Below are 26,323 nucleotides of genomic sequence, written 5' to 3' on the forward strand. Positions count from 1 at the left end.
TCAACCCCACTCTATATGAACAAATTATCATTTATAACAAGTTCATCGTATATGTCAGCCCTTTCTCATCGCAGCCTTGTGAGCAAAGTTTTTCGAACAAAGTTACACAAGGATTCACTTATTCGATGCAGAAGTTTGGATTGGAATCGTCTGCCTGTTTCCATCGCCATCATTCAGGACAGCGCAAGCTTAGAATTAGCCGTGCAAAACACACTATGTTAAATTTTATAAATGTCCACATTTGTTATATATTACAAACCGCATCTTCCTGTAATCTGTTTGGGCCTCGAAAGTATTTAGGTACATAAACAAACAAATACATAAACTCCAGCGAAGAAAAGCAGCCTGCGCCTACGCGCCATCACCGCCGGCATGACGTCGTGGTTGCTGTGTTTCGGCGCACTTCTGTGACTGCTGCCAGCTCGCGCGCATTGCAGCCTAATGAACCTCGCGACATTTGGTGGAGGTGCTGGGTAGCGAGCGACCCCGGAGCTCTAAGGTGGACGATGACCCACACCTCGGCCAAATGTAACGAAGTTTACATCACATAACGAATTAATAAATCGCGTGAAAGCGCCAATCAGAATCACTGTTGTGCACCTGGTAAACTTGCTCGCTGGAGTTCTACGTGCCTTTTCAAAAAGCTTCCTCTTCGAAGCTGCGCAAGGACATAGCAAGGAAAGATCAATAACAACTGAGCGGCAATAGATACTTTTTTTTCTTGGTGTCTCTAAGCGGAGAAGACATTTGAGGCTATTTACGTAAGTCTTGTAAGAGCTTACCTGGCGGTTGTAGACTGGCCAAAGCCGCTCGTACGAGTGCTCGTGAGCCCAGAATTCAAGATCAACTCCATATTTGTAAAACAGATCTTCGAGTCCGTACAGGTGGACCAAGGGGATTCCTTTACGCACCTGCGCATAAATCATCCACGCACTTAAGCAAGCGCGTGAGCCATCATCAGGGCTGTTGTCGCCATGGCAAAAAGGTCGACTACACATGAAGTATCTGGTGCATGGTTGTAGTTGACCAATCACAAAACTTAGCCTGGCGCAGCCAAGCAATTAGACATCAGTTATAAGAACTACTTTCTCGGCTTAGAACGGCGATTGACCGACAATCAGATGAACCCGTTAAAAAGAACTACAGAAATTCTGAGAATCGTCCACCAATGCTTAAGAATTGTTCGGCTCTGCTTTTTCTAGCTTATGCGCGTCTAGCCATGGCCATTCTGGTGGCAAAGAATGCTTAGCCTTTAGTGGAAAATTATCCCATTTACTCGCCACATCCGGCCCCTTGAATGTAATCGTACCGATTGAGCCAAAACGCCGGGCACGAGCGCGCCTCGACGGAGCACAGCGGGTGACAGGAATAGAGGAGGCGATGACAGGGAACATGCGCTGCGGCAGTGTTCTATACAGTCCTTGGATAGAGCCATAGCCTGACTCAAACACATCACCGTACCTCTTCTCGGCTTCCGTTGCTACCATCTGCCTGCCATCCTGCACGTCATCCACGTCATGTTGCAACTGCTGCACCACAATGTGCAGGTCAACTTTTTGTGTCGCTGTCCAATCTCCACCTCAAAGCGTCGACATACGAGCTTCATTTTCTTGCTTTGCGATTATCAGAGACAGATCGTAGCTTCGGTTCTTTTAAGAAACAATGACGTCGGCTAGACCTGTCACTTTGGGTGCCGTGCCATTGTATACCCTTAGGCGCACGTCGCCTTCGGAACAAGGGCAGTTTGGAAAACTTTCATCGAAGTCTCTTCGAGACATTATGGTAACAGCTGCTCCCGTGTCTAATTCCATCCGAATATCCATTCAGTTTACTTTTATTTTAGGCACAATAGGTGGAGAACTATCAATGCTTTTTGTCGTACAAACTGCAAGCAAGTCGGTTGCCAGCAAGTTGTCCTCAACTTTGTGCACAAGCTTTGTTTTGCACATTTTCGCTACATGACCTGGCTTCGAGCATTTGAAACACGTACTTTTGAAAAAAGGACATCTCACTGGCGCGTGCAGTCCGCCAGAACTATGACAGGCGCGAATAGTGCTTTTCCCACTTGCTTCCTTTGACCGTCCTGGGGGGCCTGCTGCTCTTCGCCAGAGGTCTTCGTTGCGTGTCGCCTGCCTTGCTTGGTGGGTTCACGATGCCAGTAGATGTCAGCAGAACTGGCAGTTGTCCCCTCCAGCAGCATTTCTCGGGGGTCTTTCTCAGCCGTTGCAAGGCGGTGGCGATTTGGCAGACTCGCTCCCAGGTGACTTCGTCGTCCGACAGGGCAAGAAGACGGCATCGAATCGAATCCGCGCGGATTCCAGAGCGCTTCTTCCAGAAATGTCCCAAACGAGCACACCACAGCCAGTGTTTTCAGCTCGATGATGAACTGTTTCAGGCTTTCGTGTGGTTCTTGATTTCGCTCGTAAGAGGGATACCGTTCGGTAACCACTGACCGTTTTGGAGCATAATGCTTTCGGAGAGCTTCTGTAGCTTCTTGGTACTTGACCTCCGTTGCGTTTTTCGGCAGCAGCAGGCTACAGAGACTCACGTATGCCTTTTCGCCCAGGACAGTTAAGAAGACTTGGAACGTCCTACTTGCGTCTATTGCGTTGGTGGTTCACGTATGCCTTTTCACCCAGGACAGTTAAGAAGACTTGGAACTTCCTACTTGCGTCTATTGCGTTGGTGGTTGCATACCGGTCGAACTTTTCCAGGTAGACGTCAATATTTCCAGAGTCTGGGCAGAACTCGGCCAAAGATCCCATGGTGGTGGTCATCATTAATATCCTCACTGGCGTCGTCGTCGTTCTTGCAGTCTCCGTCATTGCCTCGTACGAACGATCCCACCCTCGTCGCCATGTAGTCACCGATGCCATAAGGTCAAGTATTTATTCTGACAGCAACTTGAACATTACAGCCAAAAACGATTCAGTGGCTTCGCCTTATAAAGGGAGCCTGGGTGCAATCGAGGCATGCCATTGGCTAGCGATACACTAGCACATGTGAACAGTTATCGCGGACATCGGATACGTGGCGTACAGTAACAAAGTAACACTTGATAATTGTACCGATACAACAGCGTCAGGCAGGAGACAGAGCAGGCTGCATGAAAACCGATGTTGGCAAATTATTCCGGCACATTTGCCTGAATGAGGGAGATCCTTGGTGCTGATTTGTCGGCGGTGTGGTCAAGTGGGCGGGGATGGAACGGGGCTGGACTTGCAGCCTCGAGCTGACTGCGAACGATACGCACCAGGTTCTCATTGAAAGGGTGCAGTGGTAAGGTCGACGCAGGATGACGTCGTAGCCGTGTTATGGAGACGGGAGAACTGTGGGATGACGCGGTGGTTTTTGGTTAGGTTGAAGTGGTGGCTTTCCTTGACAATGACGTCGTTCAAGGAAACAGTGTTGTATATCACCAAGTTGAACGCATCGTCCACGATTTCTTTGAGGACAGAGCCTGATTAGTCAACCTCGGACATTTTCTCATGGACTTCCAACAAAGAACGAGCACGTGTTGTATGTACAAAATATGCGATTCAGCGGAATACTGCGCTCTCATAGCAAGCTCCTTTCTTGCAGCCAGTTGGCGACCGGTAGGGTTTCCAAAGAAGCCACGGAGCTTCTCATTGAAAGCATTCCAGCTAGACAGCTCGTCCTCATGTGTCCAGAACTACTCACGCCGAGTTCCGCCCACGCATGCTAGCACGTAGGCTCCCAGGGGTTGTTCTGGCCAACACGGCCATACATGCTCAGCCAGTCCTCAAGGTCAACATTATCTTGGCCGGGGAATATGCCAGGATCGCGGGGACTGGCAGCCGTGACGTAAGATGTTGTTGAAGTCGCAGGTGCAGACGAGGTGTGAACACCGGGAGCCATGTTGGAAAGCTTCATGGCTTGGTCGCTGCCGAGCTATGTGGCGAGGACGGGGATCGCCAACCTCCATCGAAATGTTACGCGAACAAGGGATTAAAGACTGAAGACTATTTGCAATGTATATTCACAAAAACAATTGACCAGTTCAGCCGACAGCTCTACATCCAGGTGCAGTTAGTCTTCAACGGGGCGCTCACGCCCATCGTACGCAGGAAACACGCCGTTCTCACGCAGAAATCTATACTATCACAATCATAACTGATATTCGGAGTGATGCGAAAATTTAAGTATTTATTACCTGTAAAAGCAAGGCTTGCTTGTACCGCGCATTATTAGAAACACAATTGAAATATTGCATTTTGGTGTGGGGCAGTAAAACACAGCCAAACGTCATGAAGCTCTTCCGCCTCGCTGAGAGATGGCAAGCCGCCCTCCTCAGCGAAGCAACTGAAGACCAGGAGTGGGCCGTCCAGCGGGCCAGAGCCGTTGCCGAGGATCTCGGAAGATTTTCCTTGGGCGATGGACCCCTGGCAGCCGACCAACAGCCATAACCGATCGACAAATAAAGATTATTTCTATCCTATCCTATCCTCAGTTAGGCAGAAGAACGCGCTTAAAGCAGGCGCTGCCGAGCCTTACAGAACACATTCTGAACCATCTATCGCATCATGCACTTATCCAACGTGTACCATTGCCGTCTTTTACAGCTGCACAAATCACAGATGGAACACTGCATATTATTTTTATCCAAAGTTGTTGACCTCCACACCTTCATTCACTACTACCCTACAAGACAGCACGAATACTGGTCTGTGTTTCACCGACGTATGAACTACGACTTTCAAACTCTAAACTATGCTTTGCTTTCTTTACTAAACAGGTTTGACACCTCGATCCGTGAAAGCTGTTATAATTCTTTTCGAGACATCTTTCGTTAATTCTTCCTTTGGTGCATTAGCCTGCCACTATTTATCTCTTATATTCATTAATTGTCTATTCTGAGATGTTAGTGTATTTCTTGTATGGTTCTTTTTATGTTGGACCCCTTGTTCTTTGTTTTTGAATCTTTCTTCCAAATAGATTTGTCCTGCGTTGTATGTTTTTGTGCGTACCGCTTCCACCGATGCACACTTAAGAAAAGGCAGCACCGTCAAGCGGCTTTTTAGCGGCTTTTAATTCCTTTTCCACAGCCATGTACCTATGTGTGCATGTGTGAAATACAGACTCAGACTCATTACTATAATTATAACGCACCACCACCACCACCACCACCACCACCACCACCACCACCACCACCACCACCACCACCACTACCACCAGCAGCAGCAGCAGCAGCAGCAGCAGCACCACCACCACCACCACCAGCACCACCACCACCAGCAGCAGCAGCAGCAGCAGCAGCAGCAGCAGCAGCAGCGGCGGCGGCGGCGGCGGCGGCGGCGGCGGCGGCAGCAGCAGCAGCAGCCGCAGCAGCAGCAGCAGCCGCAGCAGCAGCCGCAGCCGCCGCCGCCGCCTGGTTACGCCCACTGCAAGGCAATGGCCTCTCCCATACTTCTCCAACTACCCCTTTCATGTACTAATTGTGGCCATGTTGTCCCTCCAAACGTCTTAATGTCATCCGCCCACCTAACTTTCTGCCACCGCCTGCTACGCTTCCCTTCCCTTGGAATCAAGTCCGTAACCCTTAATGACCATCGGTTATCTTCCCTCCTCATTATATACCATGCGCATGCCCCTCATTTGTTTTTCTTGATTTCAACTAAGATGTCATTTACCCGCGTTTGTTCCCTCAGCCAATCCGCTCTTTTCTTATCCCTTAAAGTTCCGCCCATCATTCTTATTTGCATAGCTAGTTGCGTCGTCCTCAATTTCAGCACAAACCTTTTCGTAAGCCTCCAGGTTTCTGCCCCATACGTGAGTACTGGTAAGACACAGCTGTTATACACTTTTCCCTTGAGGGATATGGCAACCTGCGGTTCATGATTTGAGAATGCCTGCCAAACGCACCCCAGCCCATTCTTATTCTTCTGGTTATTTCAGTCTCATGATCCGGATCCGTGGTCACTACCTGCCCTAAGTTGATGTATTCCCTTACCACTTCCAGTGCCTGGCTACCTATCGTAAACTGCTATTCTCTTCCGAGACTGTTAAACATTACTTTAGTTTTCTGCAGATTCACTTTCAGACCCACCCTTCTGCTTTGCATCTCCAGGTCAGTGAGCATGCATTGCAATTGGTCTCCTGAGTTACTAAGTAAGGCAATATCATCAGCAAATCGCAAGTTGCTAAGGTATTCTCCATCAACATTTATCCCCAATTCTCCCACTCCAGGTCTCTGACTACTTTCTGTAAACATGCTGTGAATAGCACTGGAGAGATCGTATCTCCCTGTCTGACGCCTTTCTTTATTGGGATTTTGTTGCTTTCTTTATGGAGGACAACGGTGGCTGTGGAGCCGCTATAGATATCTTCCAGTATTTTTACATATGGCTCATCTACACCCTGATTCCGCAATGCCTCCATGACTGCTGAGGTTTCGACTGAATCAAGCGCTTTCTCGTGATCAATGAAAGCTATATATAAAGGTTGGTTATATTCCACACATTTTTCTATCACCTGATTGATAGTGTCAATATGGTCTATTGTTGAGTAGCCTTTACGGAATCCTGCCTGGTCCTTTGGTTGACGGAAGTCTAAGGTGTTCCTGATTCTATTTGCAATGACCTTAGTAAATACTTTGTAGGCAACGGACAGTAAACTGATCGGTCTATAATTTTTCAAGTGTTTGGCGCCCCCTTTCTTATGGATATATTGGACATATTGAACATCTTATACTGAACGTCAACGCCGTGTTGAAGAAAGCCTGCGACTTCAGTTGCTCAGGTCGCCAGAAAGGCTTGAGTGTGTTGGATACGGACCCTTTTCCTGGCATCACTCAAGTTGTCCGACCACATCCAATCCCCGTCGCATTCCAATTATGGTGCGCCGGGGGACGCGTGTACCACGTTACCGGACTCGTCAGACTGGTTGGCGACCCCCACCTCATGCGCCACACGTCGAACTATTGTCTCCCCCCCCTCTTTACTCTATTGTCGAACTATTGTCTCCCCCCCCCTTCTTATTTTCTCCCCGCCCTTCAAACTCCAACATAACTCTCCCCTGCTATTCCTAATGCCTATGCCATATTCCCCCACTGACTTCTCTCCAGCCTGCTTCTTGCCTACCCTGGCATTGAAGTCGCCCATCAGTATAGTGTATATTGTTTTGACTTTACCGATCGCCGATTCTACGTCTTCAGAAAAGCTTTCGACTTCCTGGTCATCATGACTGGATGTAGGGGCGTAGACCTGCACTACCTTCAATTTGTACCTGTTATTAAGTTTCACAACAAGACCTGCCACCCTCTCGGTAATGCTATAGAATTCCTGTGTGTTACCAGCTATATCCTTATTAATCAGGAATCCGACTCCTAGTTCTCGTCTCTCGCTAAGCCCCGGTAGCACAGTACGTGACCGCTTTTTAGCACTGTATATGCTTCTTTTGTCCTCCTAACCTCACTGAGCCCTATTATATCGCATTTACTACGCTCTAATTCCTCCAATAACACTGCTAGACTCGCCTCACTAGATAACGTTAAACTTTGCCTGGTTCATATTCCAATGGCGGCCTATCCGGAGCCAGGGATTCTTAGCACCCTCTGCTGCGTCACAGATCTGACCGCCGCCATGGTCAAATGCTTCGCGGCTGCTGGGCACTGAGGGACGGGATTTGATTGCTGTATTCATATAGGAGGTTGTGACCAAGTACTGCACCAGGGTGGCGAATTCTACTCTGGTGAGAGAGTGTGTTACCGTTTCTTGTCACCGGGATCAGGCCGCACTCTAGGCCTGTTTGTGCAATTTTCGCAACACACGTTTTTTTGTTTTTTTTTTTCGGTGGAGAATTGCGCGGCACCAGGTAGATTCACCGGGATTCACCGGGTGGAGTATCCGCCTCGGGTGCCCGGTGCCGCGCACCAAGCACCCCAGGCGGATACTCTACCAGCCCCGCAGGAGTTGTACGCCTCATTTAACCTACAGTGGTGCTTTATTTGATCAGTCAAGGTGGACCAATCTGAGCTCGGTTATACCGCACGGACGGCACTCAACTAGAGAACCTGATATTTATGACCTGCACATGTGTGGCCATACATAATGGAGGAGATTGTTTGTTTAGGAGGGTCCTCGTAAAGTGATAAACTAAAGGAAAAGACATATTAAAAAGGGGGGAAGAAAAAAGAAAAAAAGGAAGAGAACAAGTGATTTGAACTCGTGACCCTTGGATGTTTCACGGAAAGATAGCTCAGTCGGTTGGTCCGTCAGGCCCCAGGTTACACTGAAGCGCTATAGCTCCTGTCCCGAGCCTCATACTTACGTTGAAAGGGACTGATGTCCGCGCTGGTCGATTGGCATACTTTCTTGGAAAAATGACCGCCCATGGGTAAGAGCGAACTCGAGAGGCTTTAGAGACTAGGAAAAGCTTGATCACGTGCTAGGAGAGTGCGGCACGCTTAGCGTGGGAAGCTAGCCCGAGTAACTATCTCAAGGACTGCTGCTCATGAGGGTGAAATATGTTCGTGTAATTATAATAACCCTAATAAGACTACTTTCGAAAAAAGAACGGCCCAGAGGGCTGTACTACGATTGCTATGACTGATAATTTTATATATATATATATATATATATATATATATATATATATATATATATATATATATATTCATCTCATCTATGGGATCGAATGCGAGCGCCGTTGCTTTGTCTCTGCGTGTAGTAGTTAAGACAACGAGTTTAAGGGAGGAGAAGAAGAAAGGAAAGTTTCTGAAGCATAATTGCAGCGCCTTGGTTTTAAAGCGCACCCGCGGTAGAGATACTGGAGGAGATATAGGCGTGCGTGGCCATGATACGCACATGGCAAGCTGCCTTAAAATATTTAGAGACTTGAGAGAAAGTTTCGTTAACAACCGATAACATGGCAATCAGCACTCGAATACGACGCGAGAAATTATTGAGACGTGGAAATTGTCATATATACTCCCATAAAGCAGTTCCACGGTGGCTTAGCGGCTATGCTGTTGCACTGCAAAGTATGAGGTCACGATATCCATCCCCGGCCGCGGTGGTCGGGGCGGCGGCCGCATTTCGATGGAGCGAAATGCAAAAACGCCCGTGTTCCGTGCACGAAGAGCACGCTAAGGATCCCCTGGCGGTCAACATTAATCCTGAGTGCCCCAATGCATGCTTCAAATGGAAATCTAGGTTTTTGGCACGCCAAACTCGAGAATGTGGGGGCGGCAGCACGGCCGTGGCAATGGCGCATAACCACGCATGGCTTGTTTTACAGATTCTGCCGCTTATCGTCAGCAGTGCGGAGCCCAGTTCAGCGACGGTGGATGTCACCCGGATGAGTATGTTGGATCGTCGAGCAGCACTGACATCAGCAACAGACAGCGGGCATATAAAGCCAACACTGCACTCGGCTACCTTCAGTGGGGGCGGCAGCATGGCAGCGGCAATGATGCATAACCACACATGACTTGTTCTACAAGTCGAATATTAGTCTCATGTATCAAGACTACGGTCAAATTGCCTATGTCAAATAATGCTGCCGCTCCCTGTGAAGTGTTGTGAAGTTTCGAGCATGTGGTGGTTAGATCTAAAGGTCTTGCTTTCCGGGGATGTAGAAACAAACCCTGGCGCAACTGTGGAAGAAATACTGAAACAAATTTTGGATAAGCAAATTCAAATGGACAACAGGCTCGCCAGTTTGGAAGAGAGCCTAGTTAAAGGAACACTAAAGCGAAACAATAAATCAGTTTAGACTAATGAAGCATCGTTTGAGAACCCTGCAGGCAGTCATTTCAAAAAGATAGTTAGATTATTAGATGAGAAAATGAACGTCCAAGTATCAGTATTTGAATTTCGCGCCGGAATCCCAGCGCCGGTACGTCAGCGTGACGTCAGGGATTGCAAAGTATGTTTTCGCATTTGGGCCGCCTTGGCTGAATAAAGGTTCCCGAAACTTGCCATGTTTAATATTTGGTTCCTTTAGAACAAAATGCAGTCAATCTGTACCGCTATATATGATTAGTAGGCCCTAGAAGATGCCATCAAAATCCAAGATGTCACAGCCCCCAGGTGCGGGAACTTAAGTAGGTGTCGCCACCCGTATTTCGTTCTTGCGCTTTTTCTGGCTTACCAAACGTCTTATCGTTGAAAGAGTGGGGGTTTTGGTGTTGTAGAACGGTAATTTACTGATGCAGAAGAAATCATTTTTTACTTTAGTGTCCCTTTAAAATTACGAATCAATGTGCTCGGGTGGAAATCCTTGAAAGAACGATCGAAGACGTTAAGCGAAAAGTTCAGTATCAACAACAGCGACTAACTGATTTAGAGGACCGGGAACGACGGAATAATGTTATTGTATTTGGTGTTCCCGAGACTGAAAACGAGACGCGTGAAGATATCATGCAGCAAGTTGTAAAAAATATTTTTTTCCGACAAACTTCGCGTCACGATTTCATCAGTTGAAAGAATACATATGTTTGGTCAAAAGAAACCATCATTCAATAGACCTGTTATCCCAAAATTGTACGATTACAATCACAAGGTGGTAATCTTTAAGAACTGCAAAAAACTCAAAGGAACGAAAATTTGTGTTTCTGACGACTATTCACCGGAAACAGTCGCAAAAAGAAGACTACTTTGGAAATCGGCTCAGAGTGATAAACGCGATGGCGCCAAGGTCAGTCTTGTTCACGATAAGCGTTTCAATAACATTGCTTACACATAGGACTTTGAGCAGAATGTGCGCATGAAACTGCGCATTGAACTACTCCCGAAAAAGTTTAGTGACGCGCAAGGCACCCCGAAATAAGGTTACTGAACATTAATGCACGGAGCATAGTGAATAAGGTAGAACAGCTTGAATACTTGTCATTGCTTCACAACACACTGCTCATTGCCATACGAGAAATGTGGTTGCACAGTGACGTGCAGGACGATGAGGTATTTCAAAGCACTTACAATGTAATCCGCAAGGATAGAGCAACACGAGGTGCTGGCGTGGCGCTTCTAGTGAAGAAACCACTCAGATATGAAACTGTGCCCTCAATAAACGGGCATGAAAGCGTGTGGTGCAAACTATTTCTTGGCAATACCATTTTGCTAGTTGGCGTTATCTATATAGCCCCCGGAAGCCCTGTTGAATTTTTGTATGTGCTTGACCAGCATTTAAATAACATAAGGAATGCCAGAAGTATAATAATTTTAACAGGGCATTTTAATTTACCAGGTGTCGATTGGGATGCGAGAATTACGGGGCCAGTGGAAAAACCTAGCGCTGATATAATGTTCGAGATTATGCTTAAGCATAAATTTGTTCAGGTAGTTCATGAGCCGACCAGGACACAGGGGCAAAATAAATCTACGCTAGATTTGTTATTTTTGACTAACGGAACATTTAATTTTAATGTCGACATTGAGGAAGGCATATTCGACCATAAAACAGTAGTAGCAGTGTTAAGTATAGGTAACGCGCAATTAGAAAAATATTCCTCTGTATATGTGTATAACTTGAATCGGGCTGAAGACATGTCGGTTATCGACTACTTAGAACGTGCTCTTGATAATATGCCGGTTGATAACGACATAAATAGGGTTTGGAGATACTTTGTCTCAGTTGTTTGCGCCTGTTTAGAAAACTATGTGCCCAAGAAAAGGAAGCGCATAGGAAAACCCAGTCCATGGGTAACTAGAAACATTACTCATTTGAAGCGGCGACTAAATCGTCCATGTAGAAGGATGCCAAGGCGATGTGCAGAAATAGCCAGTCTCAGTACGCAAGTTAGAAAAGAATTAAAAGATGCGATGGCGGCATTTTTTTTCAGCAACAGTGGTGGATTACTTACAAAACTCGCTTCAAAAATTCTGGAATTACTTATCTGGTTCTACGTGCAACATTAATGAAATTAAGTTAGACGCAAATGTCTGCGCTAAACCAGCATTGATCGCACAGGCTTTTAACAGTATCTTTAATTCTATATTTACACCTGGCAGTAATAGGCACCCCATAAATGCGAGTGATGGTTTGTTGCTCTGTGAAGTTAGAAATGTTATTGTACTTCCTCGAGAAGGCATTCTAGCATTGTTGTTAAAACTGGATACCAAAAAATCTTGTGGCCCCGATGAAATCTCCAATGAGTTTTTAAGGCGTTATTGTGAATGGATATAACATTTTTTGTCTAGAATTTTTGCAATGTCATTTCGTATCGGAGGTGTGCCGGAAGATTGGCTCCTTGCACGCATCGTACCCATATTTAAAGCGGGCAATAAGTTATTGGCGGAAAACTATCGGCCAACTTCCATTACATGCTCCACGTGTAAAATGTTAAAATATTTTAGAACGGGCGCCCTGTCCCGTTCTCTTCTCTTGTGTGTGTCTCTTTATTTGGCGTCTTCATATCTTATAATGAACAGCTACCAACTAGCCCAACAAGAAGTGCTTTTAACATAATATCGAAACATCTGGTTGAATATATAGAAAATAATAACTTATTCTACAGCAAGCAGCTTGGCTTTCGCCAACGTCTGTCAACAGTGATGCAGCTTTTTGAGCGTCGCAATTAACAATAAGGAACAAATTGATGTTACAGCAATTGATTTTTCGAAGGCTTTTGACCGGATGTGTCACACAAAACTTGTTGAGAAATTGTATAAACTTGGAGTTAATACACAAATTGGGAAATGGATCTATGCGTAACTTACAAATAGAAAGCAATATGTTCAAATAGCAGGCGAAAGATCATCCTCCTTACCTGTTTTATTTGGTGTGCCACAAGGTTCGGTTTTAGGACCAATTTTGTTTCTATTATATGTAAATGACATTGCTAATGACTTGCATCCTAACATTGAACTGCGCCTACATGCGGATGATTGCCGTATTTACTGTCGCGTTAGGAATTTCCAGGATCAAGTGTTGTTGAACGAATAGTTGCAAAGAATTTATGACTGGTGTGTTACATGGGACATGAAAATTGATTTCGATAAATCAGCTTACGTGACTGTATCTAACAAGAAAACCCAGTTGCATTTTACTTACAGAATAAATAACAGCCCACTTCAACAGGTTAGTAAGCTTAAGTATCTCGGGGTCACAATCACGCACAATTTGAGTTGGAACGCACACATTTAAAACATTTGTGGTTCTGCTCAACGCAAACTCGGTCTGTTAAGGCGAAAGTTGAAAGATGCTGCACCCGAGGTAAATCTCAAGGCGTACAAAACAGTTGTACGGCCCGCACTGGAATACGCATGTATAGTCGGGGATCCGCACCAAGTGCGCTTGATAAGTAAACTGGAACAAATTCAAAGACTAGCCGCAGGGTTTATTTTTAATGCTTATCAAAGGACGCAGTCTGTAACTGCGTTATCGTCTCTTGCCGGCTTGGCCGAACTCGCAACGCGCAGAAAAAGAGCCAGGTTGAAATTCTTGTACAAAATGTATAACAATAAATTCAATTTGGACTCCAGACTATACTTGCGTCCCCCTGGACGAGTGTCCCCACGTACAGGTCACCCTCATGCTGTAATGCCGTATGTTGATGCCTTCAAATTTTCCTTTCTAGTGAAAACTATAGTTGATTGGAACAAACTTGACGCAGATGTATTTATTGAAACGCACACAACTGAATCATTTGAGCGCAAACTGTCGTGTGTTTGCTGAATGCATTGTTTGTTTATTGCGGAACTGGTGTTACGTGTTTGTGGAAAACTATTTTTCCCTCACCCCTGTAACAGCCCGGAAGGGCTAGCAGTATTGGAAATAAATAAATAAATAAATAAATAAATAAATAAATAAATAAATAAATAAATAAATAAATAAATGGAAATTCAATTCATTTCAACCCCCGTATAGGAGACCACGCATTCCTATAGAGCGCAACGTTTCACTCCTTAGATTTTCCTAGGCTTGTATGTTTAAGCCTGATTCAGCTCAGCCGCGGGTCGGCCCGGTACTGTGAAAGAAGAGACTGGTGGGCTAGCTGGTGCTACATTACCTGACGTAAATCGCAAGTAAGCACAAAGGATGATAATGCCAAGAAGTGATCTATGTTGCGACGGTGGCTTCTTTCCCTGTTGTATTCTGGTATATATGTATTAAGCGTGTGCAATAAAGTTTCAATTGTTAGTAGCGCTGCGTATTCGTTCTCTTCTGTTCTCCTACCTGCTCTCTTGCACTTTACCTCAGGCCACTATTGCACTACCACTGGGATTGACCCACACTCCATGTAACACGACTCTGTAACTGTTGAGTAAATACATTTCGACGAAGTGGCTAAGTTTAACCTACACTCAAAAACGGTTATCGACCGTTCATAAGAATATGCGTTCTAGCTACTATAACGAAATATAAACATCGTGCCTAGCATAGTTCAGTAAGGAAAAACGGAAAATGAGTGACAATTCTCGCATAACGCTAAAAAAAATATGAGAGAGGATGAGTATTCAGCAACTATATTCAAGCCACATAAGAATCCTCCGCACTCTTTGAAAATTCGGTCCGCGCCAACCATAATGTCACCAAGTATATTATAACGTAACCAAGTCAAGGGCGCAAACAGATAGCTGTCTGGTGGTCGTGGCTGAGAGTGTCTGGACACAGGACGCATTGTGGTGTGCGTTGAGGACGACGTCTTGCGTTGTCAACATCTGCGCGCACGGTGCTGTGCATGCAACTCAGCAAGCAGTGTTGAGGCGTAGTGGCCAGTTCTTGGCGGGTGTCGAGAATCGAGGCTGTTGAAGGGAATAACGCTGAAGACGGTGTCTCCGAACGGAGTGCAACTGTGGCAGGAGAACTGCGACTGTCGCTGTGCCTTATTGCCCTTGCTAATTCATGCTGCGTCACCACTTCAGGTGAAGTGCGGTTGTGCAGGGCAGGGTATTGTGACTACTAGCAGGATGTTGGTCTCGAGATGGCGTGGCTAGTCTGGCGGCTGCTCGTATGTTGCGTAATTTGCCAGTGCTTTCGTCAGAGAAGCTAAGGAAAGCAGGTGCTATCCTCGTTCGTATTGTCGGGTTCGCGTAATCCGAGAGAGATGTATCAGGCTGGATCGGCAGTGTACGTTGTGAGCAAGGTGCTCGTACGGTGAAGCCGTACTGCGAAATTGCGAACTGCCGCAGGTTCTCATAGTTTCCCGTGCCTAGAAAAAGACCGTCTGGAAGCTCGCGATAGGCATGGAGATAGCACAAGTGTGGGTCGCTGGTGTTTTTGGCGTAGAAGTTACGTACAGACGTAGAAACCAGACGGCAAAGCTGGTGCTGTAAAACTTCGGTGGGCCATGCATCCGCGGAAGGTGCGAGCAGAAAACATCTGAATGCTCAGAAGAACTTTTTGTTGGGCGAGTTGATGCATATTAGCAAACAGTTTTATAACTGCGCGAACAAACGACCACAGGGAGAGAGCCCACAAGGCTGGCGCAGACTTGCAACTAATCTTTATTCCACAAAGACGACATATATGTACACCTCAGAAATACACCACTGCGCGTGCGCGGAGAAAGCATGATCACCCAAAAACTTTCTGTTCAAGAAAAACGTAACCTAACTACATTGATCAATAACCCTCATTTCATTTTTGTGCAGATAAACAGAGGTGTCGCTGACACAATCATCTCCCTTCTTTCTAATATGATACGCCTCGCGTAACTCTCTCACTCGGCTATCTCGGCACCGGCACAATATTGCTACGGTAGAGTATTTCCGATCACCAAGAGGCGAGCAGTGTGAAGACGACGACGTCGATTGGAGGCTAGCGCGGGCTGTTGCCTCTTGGCCAAGTGCGGCGTATTTCCCTGTAAACAGGACGTGTATACCCTACCTCGGATTGATGACACCCTTGATTGCCTCCACGGTGCTCGCTATTTCTCCTCTATTGACCTTCGCTCCGGCTACTGGCAGGTTGCCGTGGACGATGTCTACCGCGAGAAGAGTGCCTTTGTAACACCCGACAGGCTTTATCAATTCAAAGTGATGCCGTTCGGTCTACGTAACGCTCCTGCCACTTTTGAACGCATGATAGACTCCCTTCTTCACGGTTTCAGATGTTACACGTGCCTGTGCTACTTGGACGACGTTATAGTATTCTCCCCAACGTTCGCTACCCACCTCGAGCGCCTCTGAGCAGTGCTGGACGTTTTTCGTCGAGCCGGTCTGCAACTCAACGCATCAAAGTGCCAATTCGGCCGTCGTTAGATTACCGTCCTTGGACATCTCGTTGACGCAAAAGGAGTGCAACCGGATCCAGGCAAGATTCATGCTATTACGCACTTCCGCGTTCCGAAGTGTGTCAAGGATGTGCGCAGCTTCATCGGCCTTTGTTCATACTTCCGCCGTTTCGTGAAAAATTTTGCCGCCATAGCACGACCACTAACCGAGCTTTTGAAAAAAGACGCCCCTTTCCAGTGAGGCGATAACGAGGCCTCTGCCTTCTCGCATCTAATCGACCTTCTCACAACGCTTCCCGTTCTGGCCCATTTCGATCCTTCTGCGCCTACCGAAGTCCGTAATGATGCCAGCGGTCACGGAATTGGCGCAGTACTGGCACAACGCCAGCGCGGCCACGACCGCGTTATCGCTTAAGCCAGCAGACTCCTGTCACCCGCGGAGCGCAACTATTCCATCACTGAGCGTGAGTGTCTGGCCCTAGTTTGGGTGGTTGCGAAATTCCGCCCATACTTATAGGGCCGACCTTTCTCCGTTGTCACAGACCATCACGCGCTTTGCTGGTTATGCTCACTGAAAGATCCTACAGGAAGACTTGGTCGCTGGGAATATTCGTATTCTGTAATCTACAAATCTGGCCCACTACACAAGGACGCTGACTGCCTGTCTCGCTACCCGGTCGACGAGCCTGATGACGCCGACAGTATTACCGCCAACGGCATTTTCTCTGTGTCTGCCTACGCTAACACCGTCAATGAGCAGTACCGAGACCTATCGCTGGGAGTACTCATCGAGCGTCTGCTGTCTACACCTACCGACGCATCCGTTCGCCGATATGTCCTCCAGGGCGGCATTATTCACCGAAAGAACTTACTCCCTGACGGCTCTGATCTTCTTGTCGTGCCAAAACATCTACGACTGACTGTTATTGTTGAGATGCATGACGCACCCACTGCAGGACATCTTGGGGTAACTCGCGCGTACGACCGCGTCCGCCGCCGCTTCTATTGGTCTGGTCTCGCTCGCTCCATCCGACGCTATGTTGCTGCCTGTGATTCCTGCCAGCGTCGGAAAACACCTCAGGTGCTACCTGCCGGTCATCTGCAGCCCATCGCCGTCCCTGTGGAACCGTTCTTTCGTGTTGGATTAGACCTCCTCGGTCCATTTCCCACGTCATCCTCCGGGAACAAATGGGTAGCCGTCGCAAGTGATTACGCCACCCGATACGCTATCACGCGGGCTCTCCCTACCAGATGCGCCACTGACGTCGCGGACTTTCTCTTGCGTGACATTATCTTGCTTCATGGCGCCCCGCGACAGCTGCTTACTGACCGTGGTCGTAATTTCCTTTCGAAAGTTATCGCCGACATTGTGCGTTCCTGCTCCATTCAACACGAGCTGACTACTTCATACCATCCTCAAACCAGTGGCCTAACAGAGCGGTTAAACCGTACTCTTACCGATATGCTGTCCAAGTACGTTTCCAAGGACCACCACGACTGGGACATTGCCCTTCCTTACGTCACATTTGCGTAGAATTTTTCCTGGCACTACACCGCCGGATTTTCATTTTATCTACCGCATGGTCGCGAACCGACCTTTGCCCTAGACACGGCACTTCGTCCTGCTTCTATCTCAACAAGCGAGTATGCGCGCGACGCCATCACCCTCGCCGACCATGCACGCCAGCTTGCCCGTACTCGACTGACGGCCTCGCAAACCACTCAGCAATGTCAGTACAACGCCCGCCACCGTGACGTACAGTTTTGCCTGGTGCGCTCGTGCTCCTGTGGTCGCCGTCTCGTCACGTCGGACTTGCAGAAAACCTCCGTTCGCGATACACAGGGCCCTACCGCCTGTGGCGTACGAAATTGCTCCTGTGAGTTCAACGTCGTCCTCTACTCTGGCATCTAGTGGTGTCGTGCAGTCAGTAGGCTCAAAGCCTACTACACTGCTTCCGAGTCTGGCCTTTAGGTGCTCCAGGACGGCGCTTTTGCCGCTGGGGGTAGTGCTACGGTACAGTATTCGCGATCACCAAGACCCGAGCAGTGTGAAGACGACGACGACAATTAGAGGCTAGCGCGGGCTGTTGCCTCTTGGCCAAGTGCGGCGTATTTCCCTGTAAATATAGTTGTATATAGCTTTTCGTCTGCGTCTTCCTACGTAACAATATCTAAACTTCTTTCAGGATCAGCTTACACGGGCATGCCAAGCAATGTGTAGGAAGGCGCCCACTCACTTTATTCTTAATCGACAATTCATGCTCACGCATGCGTATGTTACCACAACTTCCTGTTTAGCCTACGTAGACTTTGACGCATGATAGAGGAACCTCATAGACTGCCCCAACACTGCAATCTACGTAGGAACTGGTGTGCTTTATTCCGCACCCTTGGGACCTATTCGTGCTTCTTCCTATGCGCGAGCATAATCCAGCAAGCTTGCCAGGAGCCAAAAATGCCACCTGTACTCCATATCGTTTCACAACTTTTTTTGAAATTGTGGGAAATCTTGCGAACATATGTCACAACTTTACGTTCTTTTATCTTTGCGTTCCCTTGCAGCTTCAGTAATATTGTTTTCCGTTTTAATCATCTGAAGCACGGCCTCTGAAGCACTACCCAGGACCGAAAGAAACGTCACGCAGAACAAGGGTGTCTTCGCTACGTAGCGAAACGTGGTGCAGACCGCGAATGTATGTATTAATGTATATAACAGTATACGCATTATTAACATACGTATATAATAATAATATATGGATGTTAAGGAATATTTGAATTACGTACAGGCCCACACTTCATGTAAAATTTAACACTTCTGCCATGATGCGATGTGCCATTTGAGGTCATAGTAATGCTGCACGATCTACGCGATTATGAACAATGAAGCAGAACAACGTTTCAAGCGAACACGTCTCCCTTCGTGTTCTGTGGCCTGTGGAGACAAACAGCAGTGGTACGGGAAGGTAACGTTAACATTGACTCACCACTCTCGCATTGAATTAAATCCTGAAGTAATTGCACATTCGCTGCCAACATCAGCACTAATTATCGTCAGTCAAAGCAAACAGCATACAAAGCTTCGCTTACATCAAATCCCACAGTGCGTGCGATCCGCAAATGTTTTTTTTTTTAACTTGCGTGTGTGTGAGCAATGAGGTACGCCGCTTCTGGGAACTAGCAGTCGCGCTCATGGGTCGAGTGGAACTCACGATGCTCTCGTTCATGGTGCAGTCGTCTCGGTCGTTGTTGCTGCAGTACATGGGTCGGTGTCCCATGGTGATAATCCAGGGCCTCTCGCGGCGCCGCTCGGCCCGCGTAGCCTCCTGCGTTACGAACGTTTCATTAGGGAGAACATGCTCTCGTAAATGGTTTTTGCGGTGAACCAATAACGTTTTAGTGAACAATTTTTTTTGAGGTAGTTGGTTGAGCGAAGGATACAACAGTAGCACGGAATAAATGGGCGAGTAAACAAGGTTGGCACTTGCTTCCAACTAAGGTTCATTGAAGAAGCACGAGATCTAAAAAAAATACTGCACATGACTGGCGTGAGGCATCAAATTATTGATAAAAAAGCATTTGATCAGACCGATTAACCACAAGGGACCCCGAGAGAGCCACATCACAGCCATACGCCACGGCAGAACCATGCGACTAACATAAATAATAGGTATTATAACAGGTATTCACGAGAATGAAACAACTGGGTTAAGGATGAGCCGCCGAAGAAGAGCGAAATGTGCCCGAACTGAATTATTATTTCCTTCTCATTATTTTAATAACCCTGACACTATCGCCATCGTAACTTCGTGCTCTCTGCGCTTAGGGGAAGAGAGCACCGACGGCTAGCCGCGTAGCGAGACCCCGACGGTGGGTCCGACACCGCAGTTGCCACCGGCCTCCGACGCCAGTGCTGCGCCACAAGTTCGATGCAGCGGCCGAGTGGAAGAAAAATGCCGTTTATTCATTCAGAGCCACCGCTCCTACAGGATATCAGTGTGGGCGCCCATGTTGCAGAATATTCAACGGCTTAGAACACAATAAAACAGCTATGTCTTGTCGCCATATGTCATTCCTTTTCGATGAGTCGTTGGATATCTTGCTGTAAGAAATCTCCGCGCGACTCGCCGATTTTTGTGGTACTAAGGCTCGGTGGCGAGATAACAGCTGCGTCAACATGCGCCTCCTTAGGGCTCCCAAGCTCAAGTTTGGATGGATGGATCGATGGATGTTATAAGCGTCCTCTTTGGAACGGGGCGCTGGGTTGCGCCACCAAGCTCTTGCTATTATACTGCCTAATGTCCTACATAGGTTAAACCATAAAAAAAGAAAAAAAAAACGCTATGAACTCCCACAACCAAATTTTCTGACCCCCTATTGCGAAATGTGCTTTTCTACGTCTCCGTCTTTTGTCGTTTCCCTGCTTTTATTCCACCAATCCTCCAATCGGGGCCTCTTGCTAATCCCTATTGCGCACATGTTTACTTTTCCACTGCTCTCGCTGAACTCAAGGACTTCAAGGAGGCCAGTGGTGCCTAAATCGACCGCTGGGTAGACGTCTTCACATTCTAATACAACATGCTCTACTATTGCCCGATCAGCTGCCATAACAGTGACACAAACATCGGGGGCCTGGAGCCTCCTGTCAAGTTCGACAGTTTCGCGGGTAGATGGTAACAAAAGGAACACAGCAAAGGGGCAGCCGCCGTTCGAAGGACCAATTAAGTCGTAAAGCCAAAGTTTGCCGCTTCACTTGGTGCTCGATATAACTGGCGGCCGTGTTGTTGCTTCGCCGCCCAACTTAGTCGTGACAGTTTACTCGTGGCGACGTGAATAGCTAGAATAAATAACACGAATAGCTAGAATAGAATAACACGACGTCCTTTCAACGACGCATTGAACGTTGGTTGATTTGCGCGTTCGACGAACATTGTGCATTTTGGTGTTTGTTTGACAGAGCACATGACCAGTAACATTTCTGTAGTTGCAAGTTTAAAGCAGTTGACCGTTTTAGCACAGGTGTACGATCAGGTAGCCCATTGCTAAAAGAATGCCGACAATACTGTGGGGCACCTTGAATATGCGGGTTGTGTTGTGGGAGGAGGGCAGCGGTGGTTTGAATTGCTTTGGCTCTTGGTCGTTCTTTAGTACCGGTCCAACATCAGCACGTGCGATCGTGATCAAGCTCAATACGAATAACAGTTTACGGTCGCGATCGAGGATGTAACTGTTGTACGGACCAATCGGGACTCAGCTGAGCTCACTGAGCATTATGGTGCAGACGACAGCCTACAACTGAGATCTACTTGATCCGTATCGTGCAAGATCGTGATCGAAAAGTGCCCGTACAGAAGCACGCGATACGGATTCGACTCTAGAGCTTTCTAAAGTGCCTGAGTGACAGCGTTTTAAATTGACAATATGATGAGACACCTGAAGGACGTCACAGATATGTCGCGCGACGCGATGATAGAAATGTCTCCCTTGGTACTTATGAGGAGGCTTTCCAGGCTAGTTTCGTCACGCTTTTTTAGTCTTTGAAGAATCATTCGCCTGCTTTTTTTTAACATGCAGCGATTTCGCATAACATTGCTCCACTCGATGCACCTGAGCGAAGCTACCACGCTTGCCGACGCTCCGCGGTGCCACTCAGTGAAGCTACCCACCAATGTCTCCTTTATTAATGGATCCCAGTTACACGCAAGGGTCTTCTCAATTGCCTGCGCTACGCGGACAAACATGTCGCAGTTTCGCCCGCAAGGCGAAGCATCGATTGCTATAGGCAATTAGAGCACATCTATACGAAGTAAAGATACTAGTTTTATTAGACGTATAAACTTGGAAACATTCGCTTAGTAACTGAATTAACAAGCATGTGGTGTTAGCGCGCACGAGCAAACACGAATACACTCTATGAGCGCGGACACTCGCTGTCAGAACGGTGCTGTGAGCAACGCGGCAGCAGCAGCGAGCGAAGTGACCTTCGTGCGGTCTACCACTCCATCGCAAGAGCGCGAGCACACGGCGCACACAAAAGTATGAACCGTCTGCAGGTTATTTACAAGATACGGTGCGCGCGACCACGCGCGGCCGTGCGAAGTACACTTGGAAGAGCCAAACCCGCCCCTCTCCCTCCCGCGCTGCCTCCCCGCTTGGATCCATATAGAGCGCGCGAGACTGAGCCGCGATGATCAGTTGCCTCTGCACCCGGTGACGTATTTAGAATTGCTAGTAGGTACAGCGGGGCGTGGCGCTTCTCCCGGCGCTCGACGTTTCTGCGCAGGCGCGACTAAGAGCGTGTGCGAGAGAGAAAATCTGGGGGCCTTTGCTCCTTGAATATGTGAATTTGCCTAGGCACTACGGAGGAGATTTCTTAGCGCGTGTTGTATGCGTTTGTCCGGTAGACATGACGGCATTGCGGAGTGGGGTCGAGTTTCTTTACGCTCCGCCGCTGGCTGCCCGCGCCCTGAGGTAGTGGGCGCGGACGCCCTATTTGGTAATCGCTGTGTCTTACCAGTACTCACCTACAAGGCAGAAACCTGGAGGCTTACGAAAAGGGTTCTACTTAAATTGAGGATGACGCAACGAGCTATGGAAAGAAGAATGATGGATGTAACGTTAAGGGGGGATAAGAAGAGAGCAGATTGGGTGAGGGAACAAGCGCAAGTTAATGACATCTTAGTTGAAATCAACAAAAGAAATAAGCATGGGCAGGGCATGTAAAGAGGAGGGAAGGTAACCGATGGCCATTAAGGGTTACGGACTCGATTCCAAGAGAATGGAACGTAGCAAGGGGCGGCAGAAATTTAGGGGGACGGATGATGTTAAGCAGTTTGCAGGAACAACATGGCCACAATTAACACATGACCGATGCAGTTGGAGAAGTATGGGAGAAGCCTTTGCCCTGTAGTGGGCGTAGCCAGGCTGATGATGATGATAGTGACATCTGAAGGGGCAGGGTTGTGACTGGTGTATAAGTCGCGGATCGCTTTGATAGATTGTCGAGACGATAGATTGAATTTTTTACCAGCACTGCTCCAGGAAGGCAAATGTAACCGGCAAACGGAAGCCTCAGGAGAGCACCTGAGGTTATGATAAAGCAGGCGGCACAGGACCTACGGGGCACCGAAGGGGTAGCGGCGGTATTAAATCGGCAGGCAGCACGGCCAGTGGGTTGGGGCCGCGCAGGCCGAAGCGTGCAAGGGAGGGTGCGCATAAAAAATGGGCTGTCGGCGACAGCGGACAGCCGATATTATACATTCCTGGTACGCGCAGGCCTTGGCCAGGCCCAACCCACGGGCCAGTCCGAGTTCCAGCTTTGATGTCCCCGTTGCCGCTTTGGGGTCCTGGAGGCGCTGCCAACAATGCTAAATAATGGCACGTTGTTTCAATTAGTACAAAAGACTATTGAAAAATATAATTACGTCCAGCCGCAAACTTGCGACGCTAATTTCAGCACTACTACGCTCCGCGACTTCTGCCAGCACGCCTAGGGACAAACGCATACAACACGCGCTAAGAAACTCCTCCTCAGTGCCTAGGCAGTCTTATATTGAAGGAGCAAAAGTGGCAACATTTCCTCTCTCGCACCGACTCTTACTCACGCATGCGCGCAAATGTCCGGCGTCTGCGCAAGCACCACGTCCCGCTGTACGTACCTACTAGAATAGTAAATACGCCATTCGGTCACGAAATGCGCATTTGCTGCCGGAGCACAATGCCGCCCCCCCTCCTTCCTTCCCATCCCCCACGAGCATTCCCGTGACGGAAAACAGAGTGTTTGATCTCCGCTTTCTTTGTTCGCGCACGACAGATTGAGCTGCGATTGTCTGTTTGAATTGCGATTGTCCGCTTCCCTGGCGTGTTTACTTTGGCACGTACAGTATCAGGGGTGAGGTCCGCCACTTAAAAAGCTGGCGTTGCCTTCGCCGTGACGTGGCATGTGCTCACATGGACACAACGGCCGCGTCGGTTGCTTCGGAAGCGCCGAAGAGCACCTCTTGCTGTGGTGCTCTATTCTCTGAGAGCTTTAGTAATTAAACCAGAACACGTTTGGAAAACTTGGTGGAGGTGCTGAGCCCTTTACCGACCTCAAACTATGCAGCCACCGGAAGCTCGCTCCCGTTTTCGCCTTGCCTCAGGACCAAAGCAGCCTGATCCTCCCCAGGCATCGTCTATCGTCTGCTCCCGTGCACTATGCCAAACAGATCCTCCTGTCTTGAGCGGCACCGACGATCATGACATGGAGGATTGGTTCTCGTCATACGGCCGCGTGAGTGCTCATAACAAATTGGATGGCACAGCTTAAGTGACTAACGCCACCTTCTATGTTTCTGGAGTCGCTAATCTTTGGTTTCGCAATCATGAATCCGGCCGTTCCACCTGGACAGCACTTACAATAATGTTTAAAAGCAGTGCTAAAGACGTACACCGGGCTACAGAATATAGGACGGGACACACACGGCGCTGGACACACACTGGACACACACAGCGCTGTGTGTGTCCCATCCTCTATTATGTGTCCGGTGCACGTTTTTAGCGCTATTCTTAAACATTATGGAAAACTACCAATTCGCCCAATCTACCGTTCTTCAGGGCATTTACGAATTGTTTCAAAGTATTCGGTCGCTCTGCTGTGAGAAAGCTTCGCGCGGAAGAGCTCATGTGTGGTCGCGCTCAGCAAAAGGGTGAAAACATCACCAGCTACATTGAAGACGTAGTAGACCTTTGCCGGCGCATTAATCGCGTTGTGCCCGAAGCTGGAAAGATAAAGAATGTAATGAAAGGCATAGAAGATGACGCCTTCCAAGTGCTCTAGGCGAAAAATACTGAAATGGCTCACGCCGTCATTACGGTCTAGCTACGGTGAGCTCCGCAAACAGCGCCTTACTACACGCCGAGATTTCGCGCCGGACGCCACGATTTCGGCCCTAACAGACAGTTCGAGTGCTGCTCCCGCCCACTCCTCCTTCCTAGACCAAATCATACTATTTGTTCGAGAGGAAGTCATTCGCCAAGTGTCACTCCTGCCTGCTACCCAGTCGTCTGGGTCATCTTTGTCTCCGGAACTCCGACGCGTCATACACGAACAAGTCAGCAACGCGCTACCTATCGCTAATGAGCCACCTCCAGCGTCGGTTTCGCTCAAGTACGCTGGTCTCGTCGGCAGTGCAAGACTTCCGCCTGCAGTTGCCTACTACACGCCCACAAGCGGCTTCTACGTGTCACCTTCTGCAGCTGTGAACGACACGCTCTGAAGCGGCTTCTGAGCACCTCCACAACTCTACGCCAGGCTCAGCATTGTGCACCCAAATATGGGCCACCTGTTCACAATCCGTGGCCGACCTACAAAAACCAGCCCGTCTGCTTCGCGCGTGGCTTTTCTGGCCACGTGGCACGGTTCTGCCGCAGGTGGGGCTGGTACCCTGCTGGCACTGAGTAACCACAAGGAAATGCTCTAGACACAAAGTCCAGCTATGCTCCACCAGTTCCGCACTTTGCTTCCTCTTCTTATCTTCAACGCTAGTCGGTCTCAAACTCCACGTCGACTCTCACTGTCTCCCATTATCTGCTACCCTCCAGCTGTGGAGGAAAACTAATAGGCGCACTTTCGGAGGCAAGAATTTGGATCTGATCGCACTGCGGCCACTGTGCCACTGTGCCATCTGTGTGATCAGTGCCATCAGTGCCACTGATCGCACTGATGACCACTCCTCTTCGTATTGACGTCATGGCGCTTCCTGTTTCTGCGTCTGAGCCGGCATGTGACAATTTTTTTCGGTCTATTGATCCTAAACGGACCCCGAGTCAGCGCACACTGGTCGTCGAGTTTCTTAACCAATTTCCGCGTTCTTTTGGCCTCCAACAATAATGTTTAGGACATACCTCCACAGTTGTTTATCACACCGACACCGGCAGCCATGCACCGCTACGCCAGCGTGCATACATTGTGTCCGCAATGGAACACCGTGTCATCGACGACCACGTAGGAGAAATGCTCTAACACGGCGTGATGGGCCTCTCCAGCAGTGCTGGTCAAGAAGAGAGATGGGGAAATTTGTTTTTGAGTGAACTATCGATGACTCAACATGACAACCCGGAAAGATGCCTAGCCTCTCCCCCGTATCGACGATGCACGGGACTGCCTCCAAGGCGCTGAATTGTTTTTGTCCTTCAACTTACGATCCT

The 26,323-nt window shown here is 48.2% G+C and overlaps 1 protein-coding gene across 4 annotated transcripts in view; it reads right to left on the reverse strand.

The window, feature by feature from the left end:
* LOC142580118 (acid phosphatase type 7) overlaps nt 1-26,323 on the reverse strand; it is a 229,898-nt gene that overhangs the window by 13,146 nt on the left and 190,429 nt on the right. For 2 of the 4 annotated variants that reach the window (XM_075690940.1, XM_075690936.1), the window contains exons 8-9: nt 19,348-19,461; nt 783-911 (exon numbers count right to left, since the gene is read on the reverse strand). In XM_075690940.1, coding sequence (XP_075547055.1) covers nt 783-911; nt 19,348-19,461 — 243 coding nt within the window. The remainder of the gene's footprint in view (nt 1-782; nt 912-19,347; nt 19,462-26,323) is intronic. The other 2 variants (XM_075690938.1, XM_075690939.1) reach the window with 2 other exon arrangements.

The sequence above is a fragment of the Dermacentor variabilis genome, chromosome 4 (assembly GCF_050947875.1).
Source record: "Dermacentor variabilis isolate Ectoservices chromosome 4, ASM5094787v1, whole genome shotgun sequence".
NCBI classification, from domain to species: domain Eukaryota; kingdom Metazoa; phylum Arthropoda; class Arachnida; order Ixodida; family Ixodidae; genus Dermacentor; species Dermacentor variabilis.